The 19,081-nt window shown below is 38.9% G+C and overlaps 1 protein-coding gene across 2 annotated transcripts in view; it reads right to left on the reverse strand.

The window, feature by feature from the left end:
• Nucleotides 1–19,081, reverse strand: part of SLC22A4 (solute carrier family 22 member 4) — a 96,605-nt gene that overhangs the window by 22,792 nt on the left and 54,732 nt on the right. The window contains exons 4-6 of one of the 2 annotated variants that reach the window (XM_044664672.1): nt 12,358–12,529; nt 5,417–5,543; nt 1,874–1,968 (exon numbers count right to left, since the gene is read on the reverse strand). In XM_044664672.1, the coding sequence (XP_044520607.1) occupies nt 1,874–1,968; nt 5,417–5,543; nt 12,358–12,529 (394 nt within the window). Of the gene's footprint in view, nt 1–1,873; nt 1,975–5,416; nt 5,544–12,357; nt 12,530–19,081 lie in introns of both variants that reach the window. The other variant, XM_044664671.1, reaches the window with a different exon arrangement.

Raw genomic sequence — 19,081 nt, forward strand, 5'->3', positions numbered from 1 at the left:
TCTCTCTCCCCTCTCTTCTCCTCTCCTCTCCTCTCCTCTCCTCTCCTCTCCTCTCCTCTCCTCTCCTCTCCTCTCCTCTCCTCTCCTTGTGGACTATATTTAAGACACTCATCCAATGCTAAATCCTGTATTAAAAACTATATTAATAGTTTAAAATAAAAGAATGACACTGACTTGGAACAGAATTAAGATGCCAAGTATGCCTTCTGTGGAAAAACTTTTCATATGCCTTGAAAATCCCATTCGCTATAACAAAACAATTTAACAGAAAATGGAGAACTTAAAAAGCTTCAACTCTCCTGAAAGTGTGTACTATACTTCTGGTCATGTGATAGCTTATATGATTTTTTTTTATGAATAGCTTAAAACTGCACCAAGATTTTTAGAACACTCTGTAGAAAGAAGAGTCACTTGGACACTACTAATCATTTTGCAATATCAAATCTGGACTCCCTGAACAGATGATCCTAGAATCATGGGGTTAGAGTTAAGGGACTTTGGAAGCCATCCAATTCTCTCATTTTATAGATGAAAAAACCTGGAGACCTATAGAAAAAACCCTAGAGAAAACAAAGAGCAATTGTAGCAGTAGCAGCACAGGTAGTAGAAGTGTCAGCAATAGTAGTAGCAGTAGCAATATTAGTATAAGTAGTAGAAGCAGTAATAGCAGTGGCAACAGCAAGAGGAATAGTAGTAATAGTAGCAGCAGTAGTAATAGAAATGGAAATAGTAGCAGCAACAGTAACAGTAGTAGCCATGCAGCATCTATGTTTGGTTATAATCACATATGACTATAACCATGTTATAATCACAACAAGGAATAATCTAGAATATTTTCATAAATAAATATATATATAATTATACATAATAGAAATAATGAAACTTTGTGAAGCAGGTCCTCTTCTGAGAAATGAAGTAAGCTCAAAATGCAGAAGATACAACTTGAATATTTTTGCTCCTGGTCATCTACTTGTCCTGATCACCTTGGTCTACAACTCTTTTACTTTATTTCTCAGGGGGACAGTCTTCACCCTCAGATCCTACACTTAGTCCCAAGGTCACTTTTAAGTTTAACTATAGCAAGTATAATACCCCACCCCCTAAATAGAAAAAACCCCTAAAATAATAGCATTGAACATATCAAGTTATGGCTTTGGGGAGTCTTAGATTGGTTTATTCTGACCCAACACTGCAATTTCTAAAGTAGATCTAGAATTTGCTTTAAAACTAATAGCCTTGACTCAGATACTAGTCAGTTCACTCCTTTTGTTTTTAACCTTAAAGGAGTTGAGAAAACTGCAACTATAAATAATAACTATGACTAGGAATGAATGTACCTGAAACAAACTTCATTGCAGGTCTTAGGGAGAGGGAGCAGTAGAACAGGCATTCTGGGAGAGGGGTTGAGTCATTAACTAGAGATTCTGGCCCAGCCCCATCAGGGTTGAGAAGGAAGGCAAGCCCCAGGCCCCTGGGGCTAGAAGCCCAGGAGTAGCTGTACCACATGGAATGATATTTTCTTTCCTTCTTTACTTGCTTTTCCTGAGCCCCCATGATGTCAGTAACCTGGGTCATTGGCATTCTGAACCAAAGGTTTAGTTGCTCTGGGACACAATTCTAGTAGCCTGCTTTGTCATTTAAAATCAAGGATTTATATAAAATTCCTGAATACATATCATTATCAAACTCCAAAAAGTGAATTTAGAGTCCATTCTGAATCACTTGGAATAATTATTCTTATTTGTCACTGATATGAATTCAACTCCTAGTGCTACTGCTTCTCCTGATTTAAACGTTAGTTAAATTAATTAATTAATTCTATATGTTTCTTTGTAGTAGACATGCATTTTCAGGTTATTGTCTGGACACTTACCACAGCATCAGAGACATGATGGTGATTATGGCAATATGACGAGTTCTGAATAGGTCCAAGATGAATACTTTTTGCTGTTTCGGGGATGTTAGCTCCTGGAGCTAAAAGAATGGAGATGATTTTTGAGACTGAATAAAGGAAAGTATGAGAAGATTCTTGAATATACAGTGACACCTATTTAATCTAGCATCTTGCTGGGACAAGATGGCCCCATCTCCTCTTGCCACATGTGTGTTCTTGGTCCTTAATTTACTCCATCACTTGATCATTTTGAATTGTACATGGTTCTATATAATTGTTTCATATTTCCCCCATGGGACTGTGAATTCTTCAAAGGCAGGGACATAGGACTTCTTCTATCTCTCTAACATAGGACTGCTAAGTACTTACTATTTACTCAACAAATACTTTCTGAATTGGGTTGAATTTAGAAGAATGAGACTCACTAATGATGCCAGCTCTGGTAGAATGGTTATCCAAGGATGGTTTGATGAACAATAGACCAGTGTTAAACTCTATGAAGCTTCCCATCATCTATGACTATGAATTCAGAATAGATACATTCACCTCCCTAAGCTTCTGAACCTCTAATTGATACTAATAAGATCCCAGATCTGCCATTTACTACCTGTATGGCCTCAAACAAATCCCTTACCTCTCTGGGCCTCAGTTTCTTTAGGGTAGTGTCTGATACATAGTTGATAATAAATGTTTGCTAACTTGACTTGATTGTAAAAGGAAAGGGGGTGTGGCTAGATTTTTAAGGTGCCTTCTCAGCTCTAAATCTATGATCCTATGGTCCTAGAACTATGTTCTATCAATTAAGATGGTTTGGGTATGTCTCTATACTTGATGTTTGAGAGGCATCATGGTATTGTGAGATGTCTGTAGATTTGGAGCCAGGGAAACCAGGGCTCAGATTTCACCTTACTAATTGTGGGACCTTGAGCAAGTCACTTGACTTTTCTGTGACTCAATTTCCTCATCTGTAAAATAAGGAGTTTGGACTCAATGATCTTTCAGCTCTAAATCTAAGATTATAATAACATTTACACAGTGCTTTGCCAAGTGCTTTAGATTATGCCATTTAAGCCACACAATAATCTGTTATTACTGTTAATATTATTCCCATTATGTAGTAGAGGAAACCGAGACTGAGATGTTAAGTGACTTGTCCAGTGTCATACAATTAGTGTCTGAGGCAGGATTTGCAATCAGGCCTTCCTGTATTTAAACCCAGGATTCCACCGTATCTATCATACTACCTAATTCTCATGGATTCTAGAAGCATCATAAAATTCTGATACTTCCTAAAGATGGAGGAAGACATCTCCACTCTAGCAGAATTAACAAATGTCCTTCATGCTTTAAAATGCAATCCCAAATCTACCATTTCTAATCTCCAGGAAACCTCCCCAAGTTTATGTTAAAATAGGCACAAACCCATAAAAATCTCCCTGAATCTTACATTATCTTCATCAACGTGCTCTTGTAAGGTGCAATAAAAAGAAAGCTTTCTAAAGCAGAGACAGCTTTAGCTTTGCCTTTCTATCTCTATACTTGTGCACAGGTGCCTTGAAGAAGGTGTTATTGTTGATGATGAATCATTTCAGTTGTGTCTAACTCTCCATGACCTCATTTGAGGTTTTCTTGGCAGAGATGCTAGAGTGATTTGCCATTTAATTCTATAACTCATTTGACCAATGAGGAAACCAAGGCAAACAGAGTTCAGTGACTTGCCCAGGGTCACACAGCTAGTAAGTATCTGAAGCCAAACTTGAACTCAGGAAGATGAGTCTTCCTGACACCAAACCAGGCAGTCTATTCACTGAGCCACCTAATTGTCCCCTTGAAGAAGGTTCTTGCTTAACAAATGTTTGTTGACCCTATGCCAAGATAAATTCAAAATGGGTAAATGACTTAAATATAGGGAATGAAATCATGAATAAATTAGGTGAACATAGAATAGTATGTATACCTGTCAGATTTTTGGGAAAGGAAGGAATTTAAGACTAAGCAAGAGACAGAGAACTTTACAAAATATAAAATGAATGATTTTGATTACATCAAATTAAAAAGTTTTTGCACAAACAAAGCCAATGTAACTGAAATGAGAAGGAAAGCAACAAACTGGGAAAAAATCTTTATAAAAAAATTCTCTGACAAAGGTTTAATTTCCCAAATATATAAAGAACTGAGTCAAATTTACAAAAAAATTAAGCCATTCCCCATTCAACAAATGGTCAAGGGATAAGAATAGGAAGTTCTCAGATGAAGAAATCAAAACTATCAATAATCATATGAAAAAGTGTTCTAAATGCCTCCTGCTTAGAGAACTGCAAATAAAAACAACTTTGCAATACCACCTTATACCTAGCAGATTGGCTAATATGGCAGCAAAGAAAAGTGACAAATGTCGGAGGGGATGTGGCAAAATTGGGACACTAATATTTAGCTGGTGGAGTCATGAATTAATCTAACCATTTTGGAGGGTAATTTGGAATTATGCCCAAAGGACTTTAAAAGAATAACTGCCCTTTCAGGCAGCCATACCACTTCTGGGCTTTTACCCCAAAGAGATAATAAGGAAAAAGACTTGTACAAAAATATTTATAGCTGTGCTCATTGTGATGGCAAAAAATTGGAAAATGAGGGGGTGTCTATCGATTGGGCAATGACTGAACAAATTTTAGTATCTGATGGTGATGGAATACTATTGTGCTGAAAGGAATAATGAACTGGAGGAATTCCACGTGAACTGGAAAGACCTCCAGGAATTGATGCAGAGTGAAAGGAGCAGAACCAGGAGAACACTGTACACAGAGACTAAAACACTATGACACAATCGAATGTAATGGACTTTTCTACTATCAGCAATGCTAGTAGATCCAGGACAATCCAGAGGAACTTAAGAGAAAGAACACTGTCCACATCCAGAGAAAGAACAGCGGGAGTAGAAACATAGAAGAAAAACATATGCTTGATAATGTAGTTTGATAGGGATATGATTGGGATTTTGGTGTTAAAAATCACTCTACTGTAAATATGAATAATACGGAAATAGGTTTTGAACAGTGATACATGTATAACCCAGTGGGACTGTTTGTCTGCTCTGGGAGGGAAGAAGGAAGAGGGGTGGGAAAAATCATGAATCATGTAACCATGGAAAAATATTCTAAATAAATAAATTATTTTTAAAAATGTTTGTTGAATGGGCAAATGAAACTCTAGATGTTCCATGGATAGAAACAGACAGGTACATCAAAGCCTCTATTTCACTCCTGTGGTGATCACTGCCTTTTGATGACATGCCAATCTCTTGGAGTTGGCTATCTCTGGGTTTGCCCTCTTTCTTCCACTAGATTACAGTTGACAAAGACTTGGGTCAAAGTTTTCTTTTGAGCACCAAGAATGTGAAATTAAAGATCATTTATTTAGAGAAAGTTCTATATATATTTAGGGATGAAGAGAATAATGAAGTGCTATGAGGTCAAGAGAAATGGCTGGCATCAAAGTGAAGAGTAAGTGCCCATAAATGCTTACCTCCAAAGGATCAAATACTATGACTGGCGCTGTCACATTATTCATTTTTGCAGCCTTTTGTATGATATCTTCTGCCTCTCCGATTCTCCCTTGAGATAACAGCCATCGTGGGGATTCAGGAATAACCCTGTAAATGAGTTTGGTGTTTAGCTCTTATAGGCTTTTTATTGTTCTCAGAATCTGTCAGGTCCTTAATGACAATTTAAAAATGCTTAGAAAATATATTAAAATTAAAATTTGTTTTTTTTCTTTTCTTATTAAGAAAAAGAATTTTGGATTCTTCCCTCTGCAAGTTTCCTAATTGGAAACTGTTGGGTAGTATATAAAAATATTAAGTGATTTTAGGAATATTCAGACACAGGGTGATAGAGATAATACTGGTCAACATGAGACATAAATAGCCAGTGAGATATATTCAAGGGGTTACCTGGGTATCTTTGAAGGACTGCCTGAGAATTATATGTTAATTCTTTCCTTGTAGAGAGCCATTGTGATATGATTGAAAGTGTTTAGCACTTGAAGTGATGTAAGAAACCTGATTTTGAATTCTATTGTGGACACTTAGCTAGTTGCAGGTCTGTGGAGAAGTCACTTAACTTCTCTGAAGCTTAATTTTCTCACCAGTAAAATGGGGATGTTTGAGACGGTATCTATCTCACAAGGTCGTTTGAAGATCAAAGGAGATAATGTCTGTTGACTGTTTTGTAAACTTTAAAGTGTCACATCAGGCATATTATCAAGACAAAGATGATAGTGCCTTAGACATGGTTGGCACTTAAAATATTGCGAACAAATTAGCTGAAATGGGTTAATGCACTCTGCTTTGGCAGGGTCCCTTACATGAATAAAATCACAGGCCTTGATTCTCCCTTTACCCCTCAAACCATGGAGGTGGGGCAGTATATAGTGTTTAGTTTGGAGTTAGGAAGACCCAAGTTCAAATCCAGTCTCAGACACTTACTAGCTGTGTGACCTTGGGTAAGTCACTTAACCACCATCTACCTCTGTTTCCTCAGCTGAAAAATGGGGATTATAATAGCACTCGGCTCCTAGAGTTATTAGTAGGACCAAATGAGATAATTTTTGAAAAGTGCTTAGCACAGTGCCTAGCACACATAAATACTTGTTCTCTCCCCTCTTTCCTTACCAATGTTTAAACATAGCATTGGAGGATATAGCTTTTCCTGACCTTATCTAAATTTTTTTTCCTTTCTCACTTCAGCTCCTGAATTTCTTGGCTTTCTCATGACCAACTAGTGTGTTTGTGTGTTACTGTTTCCATGGAAATTTAAATTCTATTCTAAAAAAGGTATTATCATTTTCCCCCACTGATATGACCATGACTCCCAGTGAGAAATGAGAATTGACTAGAAATGACAGCCTTTCAAAACCATCTCTCCTCCAAGCTCTCTTCCTTGTCTCTAAGCAAGCAGTTTGTTCTCTTTCTCCATTAGATTGTAAGCTCTCTTATGGCAGAGACTGTCATTTACCTTTCTTTGTAGTGCCAACACTTAGCACAGTGCCTGGCACATAGTAGGTGCTTAATAAATATTTATTTGTGACTACCTTGAAAGACCCCATGTCAATCCATTTGCCTTACTTTAAAACAAATGCCTGTCAGTCAGCTACCATACATCATTGAATAATACCAATTATCTGAAACCCTCCGTGCTCAGTTAGTCAGCTCCCTAATAAAACTGCTATGCCACTGAAACACATTTTGATGAATGCTCTTAGCTAATATAAATCCTAGTCCTGGAAACAAAGGGTATTATATGCATCTTTATGAATATTTGAACAAATTAACATTCATTTGAACATATGAATAGCATGAATAAATATACATGTATTTGTATACATACATGATATGTAGCTATGTGTATATATATGATATACATGATATTCCATGTATGTATCTATCCAGAAAATGGAAGAATAGGATGTGTGTATATATAGACCCATGCTTATATTTAATATTCCTGCTCATACATGTGTACATACACATGTGTTCCATCTTTCCATGTTTTGACAAATTGTAGGAATCCAATGCCACATGACCCCAGATGGCTGAGTCAATGATATTTGTGCAGGAGTGACCAGTTGGTGGGAGTTGGTCTCTTCTGGAGTTTCTCTATGGGGCTCCCACCCAACTTTGTAACACCTCTGGTCCTGCTCTGCGGTTCTCTCCTGTAGAGTATGGTGCAGAGGAATCTGTTTTTTCCACATCCCCTTCAGGGTAACGCAACTTTGAGCATATGGTTAAGGCTTCTGAACCCAAGTTTAGAGGCACTAAATCAGAGGCCTATTAGAACAAAGGCAGTGCTGAGTTCTGTGACCAGAATGAACAAAGGGAACTCCTAACTTACTTGTCACCCATTAAGGAAGACAGAGGCATATCTAGGAATTTTGAGCTGGGGTAAACATGACAAACTGTGGGGTGATGTGAAGTGTGCCCTCAGTTGAGGAGGAGAGATGCAATCTTATGAGTGTGTGGGAGGGCTAAATTAGGAGGAGGGGACAGAGATTCACAATATATCTATAGAAAAATCTATATGGGCTAGATGGGCTGTGAAGGGCAAAAGAACACTCTGGGGATCATTCTATTTTTAGCTAATTATTCTTATTAACCAGGTGCTCAATTCTGTGTTTTCTACACTGCTGAAAGACACCATCCTTGAAATTTGGTGCCTTTGGGCAAAACCCTAGCTAGGATCTGAAAGATGAACAGCCCAAGTGGAGGGTATCTGACGATGGTGGGATACTAAGAGGCTAAAAAGCCAAAGAGAAACCATGTACCTGAGCCTGTGGTGTCACACACACACACACACACACACACACACACACACACACACACACACACACACACACATCCCTACCAAAACTATTCAAAGGAATTAAGAAGGAGTTTCTGAGCTGGTATTATTCATTTTAGAAGCCTGGGTGTGGTGAAGGAGAGAAGATGGATCGTGGCATCTGTAACATATTTGGAAGTTTGTGTTGAGTGGTGGCAGAGTGGGAGGAATGTTCCCTTGACCAGGAGGAAGGTGAGTGAGTAGGTGAGGAGAGACATCTATAAGTATGTTTGGAAGAGACAGTGTGTAAATGAGCCTGAGTGCCAAGACAAAAAGGTGGCACTGGTGAGCTCCATTTGTGTGATGAATCCTGATGTCGGGCTCAATAATCTTGTTACTTCAGGCAAATTACTTGACCTCCCTGCCCTTCAATTTCCTCAGCTGTAAAATGAGGGAAATGAAATAGATGACTTCTTTGGTTCCTCATAGCTCCAGATGTGGGATTTTGTGACACTGGGTAGTAGGGGAGTAAGGTAATGTCCTGGATCTCAGGGTCTTTTCTCCAATTATGTCATGACACAGGTGCAAATAGTTCTATGTGTTCCTGGTGGCATTCCATTTGCCTGATGCAAAACACCAGCACTGGGGCAGGAGCAAAACTCTCAAGTTTTGTGCTATTTAGATCAATGTTTTGTTTTTAAGGGATAAACATTGATGGGTTTCTTAGATTGTCAGATCCAGGCAGCTGGAGCCAGAACTACTGGAGGCAGGTAGCATGTCAAAATGGGTATGAGATAAATTCTTGTTATTGTATGGGATAATCCCTGAGACAGCTTCTGCCCCATATCATGGTTAGACCTACGTGAGCCCGTAGTTGGGAAACCCCAGAAAAATACTATGTGAAGGTAAGGACAAGTTATTAAGGAACTTGGGATAAAACAGAGATGGTAGATTTCTTTTTTTAAACAAAAGCAGTTTTTAGCTTTCCACTAGATGCCTAGGGAGCATAGTGAATAAAGTTTGGAATCAAGAAGACCTGAGTTCAAATCTAGTCAAACCAAACTCTTACTAGCTATGTGATCCTGGATGAACTATATCTTCTTTCTGCCTCAGTTTACTCAATTGTCTAACAGGGATAAACATATAGTACCTACATAGGGTTGTTTTAAGTGTCTGGCACATAGTATGTACTTAATAAACGCTTGTTCTTTTGTTTCCTTGTTCCATAAGTAAAATGAAGACGTTGCCTCCTATAGATTCATTCTTCTCTTTTCTCCTCCTATCTGAGTCAGGCATTTTCTCCCCTCACCAACCAATATGATTGTACCACTTATTACTTGGCCAGCAGCTTCCCCATCTCAGGTATCCTAAACTGAACAGAGAGACCAGAAGTCTACTTCTGCCCACCTGGCATGACCCATGAGAAGGCGGTTTCAGAAAGATGCATCACAAATGCAACCTGGATCATAGCACACAAATCAGCAAGGAAGAATGAGTATATGTATACTGTAGTCCAATCGAGGGCAAGGCAGTGAGGGCCACCAAGGAGAAAAACTGGAAAAAGTTAGAGGAGTAAAGGAAACTTTTCAGGGTCAAGGAGGGAAAGCAATAAGTCTGGATGTATCTGCTGGGTTGTACACACATAAAGTCAAGCACTTGTGGACGTGGGTAAAAATGGGACTGAAGGGAAACTTCTAAATCACATAAACATTACTGATATAACAGGAGCTTTATAACATTCCATTCCAGCACAAATATTAAAAGGGATCCCATTAAGGGATAATGATCAGAAGTGTGGCTTAAACTTAAACATTCCCATAGATTAAAAATATTAAAGGGCACAGGTAGAGATTATTCTAGCCCAGTATCCCCTCTCTCTGAGAAAAGCAGAGTAGGCAACTTCTGGTCCCAAGCTTTTGCTTTCCATCCTGTCAGGACTTAAAGTCTTCTTTGGAGAAGGGTAGGGAGAATAGATACTAGAGATATCCATTCTTGTCTGCATGTGAGCCACTTCTAGACAGACCCATGTAGGTACCCATAACCAACATAGACAAAACACATTAACACCTTTCTCCTCCTACTGACAATTACCTTAAACTTATAATTAGGAGGAAAACACATCCTATTGTATTACTTATTTCTATGAACTCTCACAATGAACTGAATAGAACATGCTCACCAAAATCAACCAGTGGGAATGTGGTATGGAAATGGAATCTTTCTGGGCTTCTCTGGGATATAAACCTGCCATTGTGGGTCCAGCATAGTTTCCTTGGGGCAGAGCTGCTTTATAAGGAAAAGTGGTTATAATGCCACCCTCTTGATTCAGTCTGACAGCTTTCTGACCTGATCATGAAGTATGTTTGGTGTGTGAGGAAAAATAGCTCCATCCTCCCAAGGCATCCCTGCTCCCCTGGCATCAGTCTGAGGATCAACGAAAACCTTGACACAGAGGGAGGAGCTAGTTGGGGGTATTTAAGGCCAACAGGGGAAGAACAAGGGTCTCTTTACTTCCGCTCTTGAAGAGACTGCCTGCTGGCACTGTTGCTAGAAGAATATATAGGCCTCAGACAGCTAAATGGAGACTCTATAATCAGGTTAATCTTTCCTTAAGAGAAATTCATCTATACCTCTTCTCTTTCTCTTCTCTTCTCTTGTCTTCTCATTTTATTAATAAACTGCTTAAAATTCTGGCTGGGTTCTCATTTTTATTGTAACATTGGTAAGTATAAAAATTACTTCTTGGATTCAGGATAAGAAGGGGTCAGTCAGCTGAATTGGGCCTATTGCGAAACTCTGCCAAGTTCCCTTTCAAACACTGGGAGAAAAATCGGAAGGGGAAATACAATTGGTTCCCACACACTAAATTTGTACTGGGGATCCACCAGTCTGATAAGTTATGGAGGCACTCACAGTTTGAGTGCCAAGAAAGCAGCTTTTCTAGAAGGTTAGACCAGACTACATTTATGACTGAGGAGGCACAGAGGAAGAAAAGGTGGGTCGGTATCCTGTTAAATGAATGTAACCTCATGCTCTCATCAGATAATGCATATTCCAGTAGAAGATGGAAAGGCTTTTATGCTCAAAACATCGCCAAAGGTCATGCTACAAGTCTTTAAGATCTAGACAAAATACTGACAGAGGTTTTCATGGGACTGAATAAGGAAGTTCCACAGACCAACAGAGGTAGCTTTCCAGGGTAATTGATGGGAGGTTGGGTTGAAGCCAAACCGAGAGTAATTATAAGGACATTTAATAGATTTTAAAATAACCCCTCACAAAAGAAAGAGTACTTTTTCTTCCTGCCTCAATGTGAAAATGAAAGAAATAAAACCACAAAAGGGACATCAAAACCATCCACAAAATTCAATGTTCCAAAGAGGTTGGGTTAAAAAGCTATTTTTCAATTCTTTGTCTCCTTCAAATGCCCAAATATGCCAAAATAGGTGGAGGCAGCTTTTAAATTCACTACTTCATCTCTAACTCCACCAGTTAAGTGAATTCTATTTCAGCAAGGCTTTGGGTCATTTTTCAAACTCTATTACCTTTTTCAGAGGAAACAAGCCACACTTGAGTGGTGAAAAGATCTGACTCAAAGGACATTTTAATTTCTCTGTTTTAAAAAACTAAAAATACTTCTGTCTCTCTCTTTGTCGCTCTGTCTCTGCCTCTCTTTTTCTCTCTGCCTCCAGTTCTTGCAGAGAAACAAACACATCTTAAACATTGCAGGGAAAGTCCTGTTGTAGAAAAGTTTAAGGATTTCCTATTGTGTTCAAAAACAGAAAAGAGACTTTCCAAAGGAAGATAAAAGTAGAAAGAGAAGTTAGTAGAAAGTAAAGAGAATAAGAAACAGGCAACAGAAAGAATGGCTGCAGGTTAAGATTCTAATCTGACAGCAGCACTTTCAAGCTGGCATGGAGGCTCCTAACCACAACCACCACACATATCAGTGGGATGGAGCATGTGGCTTACTGGCCCCAAAGCAGAAGGGCCATTGATCTTAGCAGGCACCAGACCCCTCCAAAAAATAAAAAGAAAAAAAGAAAGCCCAAAGCAAAGTGACATTTCAACCCAACTGGTGACCTTAAAAATTGTAGCTCCACATGTGGCCCTCTGGAGGGGAATGCCTGTGAACACGGTCTCACTCACCACCACAGCGGGACACACAGCACCCCAGGCACGGTCAGAGCCAGTAGCAACATCCGCCAGTCTCTGATGAAGTAAGCAAACAGTGGCAGCAACATGTAGCCAATTGCAAAAAATATGCAAACTCCTAATGTAGAGAATATAATACGAACTGATTTGCCAAGTATCTCTGTTCCTGTTTAAAACAAGGGAGGAGTATTAGCATTGTAACTCACTTTATTTTAATATTGCTCTTTACAATATTATCCAACTTTGTCATGGAAGAGTTCAAGCCTACCAACAATCTTAAGGAAGAAGGAGGTATTTCCGTTGGGATCCACATCAAACTCTAAAGAAGAAATATTTTAGTAGGTCTCTCATCTTGTAGTTTGGGAGAAGGTTCCATGAGATTCTAAAGAAAAAAATGCATCATCATCCATCAACTTTTTCTAGCCAGGCAGTTGGTGCCCAACTCACAGAGAATGTGAGTTATTCACACACAGAGAGTGTGGTTAGAGGTGGTCACTATGTCAAGTTTTGGAAGATTTAAGCTGTGGCAGGAGGGAAGGTGTAGAAATGACTGACATAAAAGCAAAAGACACCAATGAAATGACTTAAAAAACCAAACAACCCTGTTCTTGTTTTTCAGAAGATCTATTTTAAAGTGAGACAAGTAATTTATCTGTTGGAGGTAACTAAGCTCCTTTGCCTGAAGTCTTAAATCAAGGTCACTTGCCTAATTAGTGGCCCTTATTTTATTGTATAGGGAAGACCTTATAAATATAGCCCATGGCAGCTTGATAATCTTCTGAAGAATGAATGAGAGAGAGAGAGAGAGAGAGAGAGAGAGAGTGAGAGAGTGAGAGTGTGTGTGTGTGTGTGTGTGTGTGTGTGTGTGTGTGTGTGTGTGTGTGTGTAGCATGCATTTCTAAGACTGTTCTATGAGGCTAAAGGAAAGGAATTTTGAGCTGAGCTTTATCTTTCTCACAAATCAAACCATCTGGTCAATAAACTTATATTGACCCATTGGGAAGTAAGAGAGAAGATTATTTTTGTTATGGTTTCTAAGAAGTTATTGAGATTTTACCAACCCTATGGGATTTAGAGGGGTGGGGGGAAAGAACCAAACTAGGGCCCAAAGGGGGGGAATGAATTTAACATTTTATTTTCTTCTTTGGTTTCTTAGGACCTGGAATGAGAGAGTTTTTGCACAGACTAGTCCCTATGTAGGTAGAAGAAACATTTCATGACAATGAAATAGAAGGAAAGTCTGTTACTAATATCTGGAATGTGGGTTTCAGAATTAGCTGGGACTAAAGATAATCTGCTTTCTACATCCCAGGGCAACAGAACCCACTGAAGGAATCTCACCATGTGTTACTGGATATAACATCAGCAGCACTTTAGAATAAGGAAAAGACTGGATTTGGAGTCAGAAGTCTGTGGTTCAAATTGCACCACTTTGGACAAGTTCAGTTGAACTGGAAAACGTTAAGGTTCCCTCCAATTTGAAATTATCAATGACTATGATCCAACTTAATATAGGAGAAGAAAGGTGGTTAGAGGAAAACTTCTGATGCTTCCCAGCTACTGGGTATTGAGGAGGGTTGCTTAATCTCCCATGGCCTTGGTTTTCTCATCTATAAAGTGAGAGGTTAGACTGGATGGACTCTGAGGTCCTTTCCGGCTCAAAATCTATGATTTTAAAATCTAATCTAGATGCACAAACCTACTGGAATTCTTTCTCATTGTTGGTTTAAGTAAATTCAATAAACACAAAATATCCATCGTTTGCATGGCTCAGGTAGGTTTTTGGATATAGGTTCAGTGACAGAGTTTAATTGACCAGGGACTAACCCAGCTAAACCCAGGGAGACATCACCAAAGACCAGAGGTCAGCAACCTTTTTGGCCGTGAGAACCATAAACGCCACATTTTTAAAAATGTAATTTCGTGAGAGCCGTACAGTGCTCACAGTGCACGCTCCTGTAACAGCACCTGAAAAAAAAAATCGACTTTATGGCTCCTGCAGAAAGAGCCATACGTTGCCAACCCCTGACCAAAGACTGATGGCCAGTGATTTTTTTTCCTCCTCAGCTGTAGTAACTGACAATGACCATCAAGTAAAGAATAATAGAGAAGTCCCCTGTGTGGGCAGCTAGGTGATACAGCAGATAGAGTGTTAAGCCTGGAGTCAGGAAGACTCGTCATCCAGAGTTCAAATCTGGCCTTAGACACTTACTAGCTGTGTAACCCTTAAGTCACTTAACCCTATTTGCTTCAGTTTCCTCATCTGTCAAATGAGCTAGAGAAAGAAATGGCAAATCACTATAGTATCTCAAGAAAATCCTGAATGGGGTCACGAAGAGTTGGACATGACTGAACATAGTCATTTGTGTGAGTGGGGAGCAGACTTCAAAGCTTAAATTATATGCAAGGCTGGATTAGGTGTTAGAGTAAAAGGGTGAAAGTCACACCCACTCATTATCATTGATCATCTGACTGAGTGTCTTAGCATTCATCAGAGCTCGACTCAAAGATTTTTAAAAATTACCTTCAAGTTCTGATGAGGAGATAAAAAATTTAATAAAGTATATTATTAGAGAAGGAAAATGGATACTCAAAAACCTTTGCTTTGCTAATTACAGAAGTGGTGAACTTGGAGTCAGAAGATCCCTACTCAAAGTGATTCAGACATTTCTAAACTGCTACTACAGTTAGCTCTACCCCACCCTAACTGTGATTAGTATGATTTAATTTTCCATTTACACGTCATTGTTTAACTTCACATATTAGTTTTCTCAATAAATGTCATTGAACTGAATTGAATGTGAAACTATTTGTTTGGTTTAATTTTTTGATGGGCAGTTTAATTGCTAGTGGTGCAATGGATAGAACCCTGAGTCTAGAGTCAGGAAGATTCGAGGTCAAATCTAGCTTTGGATATTAGTTATGTGACCCTGGGTAAATTACTTAATTCCTGTTTGCCTCAATTTCCTCATCTGTAAAATGGGAATAATAATAGTACCTACTCCAGGGGTGGTTGTGATCAAATAAAAATAATAAAAAACTGCTTGACAGAGCTTCAGGTTACATACTCTTTGTAAACAGAACAAAGATGGCAGTAGTGTTGGGTTGGCCTGTCTCCCTAGCTCCCTTGTCCCTTCTTGCTCACAGACAGCTTCCCAGTATATATTGTTCTTATCGTGCATGTTTGTTAGGAAATAGGGCTTTTGTCCCTCTGGTTGTGCCCCAAAGATGCTAGCACTCTAAACCATCTCTTGGCATTCTAGTCTGGACCTCTATATATTTTCTCTTTCTAAATATCTAGAAAGAATTTCCTCTGGGAAGGACCTAGCACCTTCTCATGTCAGGGCTAGAGAGAGTTTCATGTCTTAGTTCCTAGAGTTAGGCCATTTTGTAGAAGTTAGTGCTAAGGTCAGGGCTAGGAGCTATCATATTTGTTCTACTCCCAATACTCTGCTACTGCCTCCAAATACTTTGGTGAATCCCTTCCTTCTTCATGGGAGTGTCAGTCCTACTCACAAGAAGAACTAAGAAGGAGTCCTGAAGCACTGCCTTCCTCTTAACTTCTATTTGGAGTTAGTAACCACCAAAGTCACCTAAGACTGAGACATCTGCCCCTCTGAAGAGGAAACCCTTAGGCTGCACCAGAGGGCAAGTATGAAATGAGATATGTGAAGTGGCATCCCTGCCTGTCTCAGAAACATAGATGAGGAGACTTCAGGAATAGCTGCTCTGGGTTCTGATGAAAACAATAATCTCAGGGTCACACACATTAAGTGGCAGAGATGGGATCTGAATTAAAATTCTCTAACTGTGAATCCTCTGTATACCAATGTTCTTGGACTTGGGGCTAATTTCTCTGTTGCTGGAGAAATTTTCTTCATACTCACCCCTTCTTGACTCTCATCTCAAGTCAAAGTGATCCTGTACTTCCTTTGATCTCCTCTAATGCTTTGTTTACATCCATTTTAAGGCAACTTCTCCTTTAGAAATATTTGTGTACATGCCATAATAATAACAGATAGTACTAATATAGTGCCAACTATATGCCAAGTACTTTACAAATATTATTTTATGCTTACAACAATCCTGGGAAGTGGGTACTATTATTATCTGAGTTTTACCGATGAGGGAAGCTGAGGCAAATGACTGTTGAGTGTCTTGACCAGAGTCACACAGCTAGCAAGCATCTAAAACCAAATTTGGACTTAAGACCTAGTACTCTGCCAGTGGATAGGAAGTTAATGGATAGAGCCATCTAGCTTTCTTGCCTTCCCTTTTAGGTTCCATATGAGCTACTTGAAGGTAAGGACCATTTAAAAATCTTTATATTTAACATAGGGATAAGTGCAGGAATTCTTTATGTTGAGGACTCAATGGATATTTGTGAGATGAATGAAAACATCACTTATCTCACTTCTGGTCAGTAAGGTATTAGTTGCTCATCTTGCCCACTAGAGAGAAGGGGGCCAGGTAAACTCTTTTATTCAGAGGATCCCTGGAGTATGGCCAGAATCAACATCACTTCCATATTTGTGTGGCAGGTTTGCTTGCCTAAAGTTCCTTAAAACCTCTCTGAAATTCTCAAACTACCCTTTCCAGAAGATATTATTTAATTACCATTAAGCTCGTCAGAGCTTAGAATGTTAGAAGAGACTTGAGAGGCCATATTGCACAATCCCAATATTTTACAAATGAGGAAACTGAGGCCTCAAAGCATTAAGTGACTTATTCATGGTCATACGAGTAGCAGATTATAAGCTCTTCCTCTTTAAAGGCATATCTCTAACTAGGTTGACATAATGCTGTTGTAAGGAAAGGATTGTGAGGTACTTAGAAAAAAGAAAACATCAAAAAATGTGATACCTATTAGCATAGGAATACTATGGGAAGTAGATTTGATTTTGTTGGTCTATGGATCTGAATTAGGGAGATTCAGTGCTTTTTAAAAAAAGCCTTTTCTTTAATAGAAATTTCATGGAATCTAATAATCTTAGAGTTGAAAGGGGCTCTACAAAGTCTAACCTTCCCCGCCCCCTTTCAGAAATTCCCTCTATAATGCCTTGACAATCACCATCTCATCTCTGCTAGCACATTTACAGTGAATGGGACTCTTATCTTGTAAAGAAGCAATCCATTATCAGCTTTTGCTATAGGAAGTTTTTCATGTGGTTTAGTCAAAATTCTGCCTCTCTATCACTTGTTCTGTTGCTCCAAGTTCTGCCCTCTTTTGCTGAATAAGTCTAATGTCTCTTTCATTTAACATTTCTTCAAATACTTGGAAAAAGAGATCATGTCCTCCTGAATTACTCTTTTTTCTAGGGCTAAATATCTCCAATGCCCTTTATTATTTTTTTCAAAACCTTACCTTCTGTTTCAGGTTTTACTTCAATACTAAGTATCAATTCCAAGGCAGAAGAGTGGTAAGGGCCAGGCAATTAAGGTTAAATGACTTGCCCAGGGTCACACAGTTAGGAAGTGTCTGAGGCCAGATTTGAACCCAGGACCTCCCATCTCCAGGCCTGGTTCTCTATCCATTGAACTACCTATCTGCCCCTTCCAATGCCCTTTAAACAATCCTTATATAATACATTATTAAGTCCCTTCCCAACCCCTATTCCCAGGGCAAGTGGGTGAAACAGTGTATAGAATGCCATCTTGGTTTCAGAAAGAATTGATTTCAAATATGGCTTCAGACACTTTGTAGTTATGTGACCCTGGGCAAGCTGCTTAACCTCTGCCTCAGTTTCCTTGTCAAATGGAGATAATAATACTCTATACTGCATATCTATACTGGGATATCGTGAAGATCAAATGAGGTCTATATATTGATATATATCTTAGCATAGTACCCGGCATGTAGTGGGGCACTATATAAACATTCCCTTCCCCTATTCTGATCAAGATTCTTTGATTATTCCCTAGTTCTATAATGAGAAATTCTTCAGAGTTCTATTAGCCAAAGGATCTAAATTTAACTCTGGGTTCTCTAATGATTCTTTATAAGAACTGTGTACATACAACTGAGGACTGAAGATCAAACAGAATCCTCAGCCTAGACCCAGTGTGTTTGGACATAGAAACAAATTTGGTCAAATAAAGAGACAGAGACTGGGTCTCCACTGGTATAGAGAATCAACTCTTTCTGAAAATTATTGCCTTGGAAGAGTATCTAAAGAACAGAGGGATTGTGACTTTCCCAGGTTCACAAAGTCAGTAAATGTCAGAGGTAGGAATTGAACCTAAATCTTCCAGACTGGTTCTCTACATTACATCCTCAAGTCAAATAAAATGCAGAACTATTTCAGTTTTGAAATGATTTTTCAGAATGTAACGCTAGGGGTCTCTGTTGTACAACCTTTAGCCCTAGCTTCCTGTCAACAGTAGCTAAACTTCAGAGTTTGGGTTAATGAGATAATAGATCTGGGGATTACTGGGATGAGAAACAGCTAATTTTCAGAGCACACCAAAGTCTTCACCACACTCATGCTCCATTGCAGACCCATTTAAAAATCCCAGAAAAGTAAAAGGACACAGAACGAGGAGGTTTCCAGTAGATTGCACTGAACAAATTATAGCTTTGTCAATAGATGACACCATGAATCCATTGAAGCCATTAATAACCTTTTAACAGTTTAAAGCAGCCCAGGCTGCTTGGAGAACAGGATAACTCAGAGTGAGAAACCAAAAGTCAGGATCTAAGATAGTAGAAAGTCAGCAT

Source organism: Gracilinanus agilis, chromosome 2, assembly GCF_016433145.1.
Source record: "Gracilinanus agilis isolate LMUSP501 chromosome 2, AgileGrace, whole genome shotgun sequence".
Classification (NCBI taxonomy): Eukaryota; Metazoa; Chordata; class Mammalia; order Didelphimorphia; family Didelphidae; genus Gracilinanus; species Gracilinanus agilis.